The sequence below is a fragment of the Myripristis murdjan genome, chromosome 2 (genome assembly GCF_902150065.1).
Source record: "Myripristis murdjan chromosome 2, fMyrMur1.1, whole genome shotgun sequence".
In the NCBI taxonomy this organism is placed as follows: Eukaryota; Metazoa; Chordata; class Actinopteri; order Holocentriformes; family Holocentridae; genus Myripristis; species Myripristis murdjan.
Window position 1 is genome coordinate 19,330,145 of NC_043981.1, and position 6,099 is coordinate 19,336,243.

Genomic DNA, 6,099 nt, shown 5'->3' on the forward strand with positions numbered 1-6,099 from the left:
CCAGACAAGCCTGGGAGGGCAAGACACACACACACACACACACACAAATGTTTTCTGGATGTTATCGTGTTGGAAGGCTCCGCTGGGATCGATGCAGCTCTAACCTATAAGTTGTTTGTCCTCTGTTCAAATCAATAAAACAATAAAGACATTTAATGAAGTTATAAAATTGTTCAAGGATAGTCGGCAATATTTGGATAAAAAATAACATTAATATCTATCTATATACATATAGATATAAATACACTAGAAAGAATGCATACCTCTGCCAACCCTGCAGCAGAGACCACAGATAAGCCCCGCCCACCCCAGGAGAAAACAACTCACCTGTCTCCACTGACTTTGTATTATGAGCAGGTGACTCCAGAGCTGCCCCTGGCTAAACTGGGGCCCTGAGCAAACTTTGTTATGAGGCCCCCCGCTGATGTATGCTCCCGTCCACCAAGTGTACAATAGGGTCAGAATAATAATTTAAAAAGTAATTATGTGAATCTGCAGCAGCCTGGGCTTCTCTCTGAATCTGAATCTGGCCGAAGTTTGACATTTTTACATAAACAACATACCCCCCCCGGATTCAAATGGACTTTTCGAGACCATCTCTTCACTGTGATTGGCCAGATGGTGGCTGTCAATCATCACAGCGACGTGTGCACAAGTTGACAGACCTCAACTGGCTTGACTCGCTGCGTCCAGGCCCCGCCAGCGATGGTTTGGGGGGCTCGTCGACTGCTGGTACTAGGGACACTGTGGGCCCCAACATGAGGCCCCCAGCGCGACATGAGGCCCTATGCAGAGTGTGTGTTCTGCGTGTAGGGAGGGGCGGCCCTGGCTGCCTCCTTGGCCTAATGTCCCGGTCAGATTGCGTCATGCTGGCTCCAGCTGGATGCAGCAGAGGACGCCGAGTGTTTTCCGTGGTATGTCTGCGTGTGCTTGGTTCAAACTGCAGGCATGGATAGCAAAATGACTGTGCACTGTGCTAATGATGCAATACACAATCACTGGGACAGAATTCTGCAAAAAAAACAAACATGGACATACACACCATCAAAACCCTTGGCGTCTTTTGTGAATCCAGCCGTGGCACAAACCGATGGGCACTTTTGACGTGACGACCGTCGGAGGCCGAGGAGGCTCCTGCACACAGTACAAATTCATGTTCCTGACTTTGTAAGGTATCCTGCTGACAAACAAACAGAACGCCGCGAGAACGTAAAACTAAGGATTTTTGTAGATTATGTACACTCATGTTAGAAAAATATAGAACAAGTCACGCTGTCCAGGATGCTGCCCTGTTCAGATCACATGATTCAGGAGGATACAGACGCTCCACCACACCTGGCCACTAGGTGTCAGTATAGACCTCACAGGAAAACTGCTTTCTGGATCTTTAAGTTTTGATTTGGTTTTGTTCAAAATTCACCTTTTTCCAGGCAGTTTTAGATGGATGTCAGTAAACGCATCACAGCTAGACTTGATCCCAACTGGCATCCAGTCAGGCCAGTTTGCTGCATTTGAACTTAATTTGAATTTTCCCATTTGGAAATTTAGCATAAATGCTATTGAGGTTCACATGAGGAAGTCAAAGCTGGACAAAATTTTGGTGAATGAGTTTACAGTTTGGATCATGGAGGAAAAAATCCAATACTGCGTCACATTTGTTGTTTAGTAGGCTAAATTATCTATCATAACTTTTTTTTTTTGAAGTGAGGTATTAGTTTGCAAAGCTGCAGGACATCCCTTAAAATTTCCAACGAGACACCTGAATGCAACACTGTTTAGCAGCCAACTGGGAAATCACAGATATTGGACTTTCCTGTGAGCACCTGAATGCAGCATGCATCCTAAACCTCATCCAATAAAAACCTTTTATCTAAACTAGATTTATTTGGCATTATTCTTATCCTGAGCCATAGAAGATCTGTAAACAAGCTCATGAACACAGAATAAACATGGAACCATAAAATCCAAAGTCAGAAAAAAAAATCAACCCTTTTAATTAACCCTTTTAAACCTGAGAATTTTTAATTGATTTCTTTCTAAAACATGGGGAACATGTGATGGGCTAATAATCAAGAAATAACCCAAAAACTAGAAAAAAAAAAAAAAAAAAAAGTTACAAGAAAATTAGCCTATCAAAGCATAAAATTATCAGAAAATCTGCAAAACAAGAGAACCAAAATAATTGTAAAATTACGTCAATTACGTTAAAAAGAAAAATGAACTAATTAATTAATAAAACGATGTAAGAAATTACAAAAACACAAAACAGATAATATGAAATAAAATAAAATGAGGGCCCGTTTGTTTCAAAGAGTTCAACGTGTAGGCTAAAATGTCAGCGCCACCATGGAGCAGCTCATCCAAACATCGGCACTCAGGGGCCCCGTATCGGTCCAACTTTTATTTAAACCTGCATCCTCCAGGCCCCGACAGGTGCCCCCCCCACCCGTCGACCCCCCCTCCCCTGCACACAAGCTCCACCTGTCTTCCCTTTTCCACGGCGCGGTGGCGACCCAGAAAGGATCCGTCATTCAAGAAATGGCATGCCGATCCGCCGGGGGGCCGGACGGCGCAAACCCCCTCGGTCACCGGATCGGCGGCAGCTGCTCGGCCCCCTCGGGTGCTATTTTCACCCCAGGATAAAGTGATGGGCAGCCGCCGCCCGCCCCGCACGGCCCCAGTAGCAGCAGAGGCACCATGAAGTCCACCGGGAGCGACAGGAGCGGCCAGCCCGACGGCTTCCCGTCCGACCTGGACGACCTGGAGAGCGGCAGCGGCAGCGACAGCTCCGACGACAAGTCCACCGGCGGCGGCTGCAGCCCCGTGACGGTGTCGGCTCTCGGCGGAGGGCACCGACCCGGAGCGCCGCGGCGGAGGAGGAGGCGGAGCGCAGGAGGGGGAAAGGACGCGCGTCTGGCGGGCGTCAGCAAACAGCGGCAGGCGGCCAACGCGCGGGAGCGGGACCGGACCCACAGCGTCAACACCGCGTTCACGGCGCTCCGCACGCTCATTCCCACCGAGCCCGCAGACAGGAAGCTGTCCAAGATCGAGACGCTGCGCCTGGCCGCCAGCTACATCTCCCACCTGGCCAACGTGCTGGTGCTGGGGGAGGACTGCCGCGACGGCCAGCCCTGCCTCCGCTACCACAGCCTCCTGCAGGGCCCGGCCGCCGGCCTCAGCGGCTCCGCCCTGCGGCCCATCTGCACTTTCTGCCTCAGCAACCAGAGGAAACTGGTGAGTCTCTAAACACACCTGCACACACCGGGAACACTGGCTCCTGAAAGACCGAAATGATGCTCTTCTTGCAGACTGATATTCCATGTTGATGCTGCTGATTTTATTCAAAATGCGTCTGTTCCATAAATGAAAAATAGGCTATTAGTCTAATCACTTGATGAAAAGGTGTAGGCTAGCTCAAACCAATTCTCCTCCAACCAAAACGAACACAAATGACAGGCCTGTTCCGTCTTTATCTGACAACTTTCCACCCCAGCGGACTAAATCAAACTTAATTTAATGATTTTATTTATCGGGATCAATAAACGCTGATCGACACCACAGGGCTTTGATGTGATTTGGGATAAATGCGCCAGATTGAAGCAGAGGGGTTAACTTCTGTCTGTTGTTCAGGGGCAGGCTGATGTCAACAAGAGAAACTTCAGTTGCTAATTTATTTGTCAATCCAAATTACACAAAAATATTAGATATTAGATTTCAAAATGATTTTAGCCAAAATAAATAAATAAATAAAAATAATAAGGATCCTCCAAAGTGATGAAAACAAGTCATGATAGTGTGCAGTCTCATTAAATTAAAGTAAATGAAACTTTTTCAGACACTCCTGGAATATCCAATGCCACATTTTTATAATTATTATTTTTTTTGTCACAATTAATATGTATAGCTGTGGCTAATGAAATTAATATTGAAAACAAAATGAACATGTAGAGCTGTGGGTTTGAAGTGTTTATGTGTCTGTCTGCTTGGCTGCAGCGCTGGCAGCTATAAATAGAGACAGAAACTGGCATTAGTGCAGGAATATTATGTCACAACCACCTCAGAACCCCTCAAACTGGAGTTTTACCAAACACTGCACTTATTTTAGTGCTCTGCAACAAAAAAGGAAGAAAGGAAAATTCACAAGGAATATTCTTGATTCTTGGAATTGTAATCTTGGAATTTTCTTGATACTTTACTTACTCTAGAAAGTTCTTGACAAAAGTGAAACTGCACTGGCAATAAATGGAATTATTCCCCTGCAATCTGGGAAATATTTGTAGCCTACTTTTTATGAAAAACAGAAAAAATATTGTAAGATGGAAAAATGACACTAACAGTTTGGTTAGAAAAAAGAAAACACTCAAAAATATATATAAATGAATAAATTATTTTTAAAAATACGATTTTAAGTTGAAAATCGGGATTAAGTGGCTTGGTATTTCTTTATTGTTATTTAATTTAGTTTATTCCAGGACAACCTGTGGTGCTTTCACTGGCCTCTTCCCCTGTGGTAAAAACAAGTGTCTGTTTTTCCTCCACAGCTCAGAGACGGTGGGAAGCACTCGGCTGCTGTGTGAAGCGCCCCGGACCCCAGGCCCCAGGCCCCGGACCCCAGGCCCCGGCGGGGAGCCCCTCTGTAATGTTTACATGCAGACGCATCGTACGACTGTAGGACTTTGTAAATATTTATCTGCAGTTTGCCGAGATAGAAGAAGAGGAAGGAAAAACTGAAATGCACTTTCTGTTCACGTTCGTGTGCGTCTGATCCTCTGTGTTTTGGTTGAGCTGTAACCTGAGCCGATGTGTAAAGTTGCACCTGACGGGGTCTATTTTGGTAGCACCAATAGTACGACCACCCGCCACCCCCCAAACACACACACACACACACACACACAGACCTCCACCCCCCCAAACTCAGGCCAACTCCTAAAAAAAAAAAGCCTTGTCGCCCTCGGTCACATGACGGTGAAGCGCAGAGCTGTCGCTGTCAGTTGAGTTGTGTTGTGCTGCATTCAGGAGCTGTAGGAAATCACACTGCGGCATTATTTCCCTACCATTTAAAAGGGGCATTAACGAGTCTACTCCCTCTGCTGGTTGCTGGTAGGCATTGCAGCAACAGGACATGTTCGCGCATTTATTTATTTATTTTTTTAATTAAAAAACTTTTTTTATCCAAGAATTTTTTTTTGAAAGTCATGTATTTCAAATCCACATGATCCACTGTGTAGATAAAACAGCTGCAGAGCAAGGCTAATGACTCCCATAGATTTTAAGTCTTTATGCTAAGATAACAGGAAATGCTACCCATAGAAAGTGAACGACTGGACGTCCAGAGGAGGAAATGGAGTCCAACATCTGGTCTCAGTCTGGGGAAGTTGTGAAAAGGGGATTTTGCCCTAAAACGCTAGACTATTCCTTTAAAGGGACAAAATTATTTTAAAAAATAATAATAAAATAAATACAAAAAAATAATTAATAAAATGAAATTATTTAGAAAATTAGTACAACAGCCTTGGTGGTTGGGACTTCAGGCATGTAAATTATCATGAGTTTTTTTTTTTTTTTAATTTAAATTATTAAAAAAAAAAAAGATTCCAATTGATTTAAGAATACTGCTTCGTCATGGTGACTATGGCTGGGAAACGGCTGACAGCGAGCAAAACCTATTCTGCGTATTGATTGGTTTGTTCCCCTCAGGCCCATTAGAAGAGCAAACTGACATGTTTACAGACAGACGCTCATTTTATAAAATGTGACGGCGTTGCCGGAGTGTCACCTGTAAACAAAGTTTTTCTCCTGGGAGGACGACAGCGCACTTCAAAAAACTGTTGGTTTAATAACTGATGTCATCTTTTGTTCAGGCTTAAAACGCCAGTGCTTCTCTCCACCGCCACGGCTAACTTTTTTTTTTTTTGTTACCATAAGGATGGCCATAAAATTGCAAACAATTACTGCAATTACTGGAAAAATTGTAAAGAAAAAATAATCAGAAAATAACCCAGAAAATTTGTAAAGGAAAAAAAAAATGAAAAAAGGACAAAAAAATTGGATTTTTTTTTTAATCCACGAAAATTACCAGAAAATGACCGTTAATTTAAT

The 6,099-nt window shown here is 44.0% G+C and overlaps 1 protein-coding gene across 1 annotated transcript; it reads left to right on the forward strand.

The window, feature by feature from the left end:
- The first annotated feature begins 2,508 nt into the window (after positions 1-2,508).
- LOC115370977 (transcription factor 15) lies at positions 2,509-5,335 on the forward strand. Its single transcript, XM_030068080.1, has 2 exons — positions 2,509-3,234; positions 4,542-5,335. Exons 1-2 carry the CDS (start codon positions 2,698-2,700, stop codon positions 4,575-4,577), a joined length of 573 nt encoding a protein of 190 aa, XP_029923940.1. The 5' UTR covers positions 2,509-2,697; the 3' UTR covers positions 4,578-5,335.
- Positions 5,336-6,099: the final 764 nt, after the last annotated feature.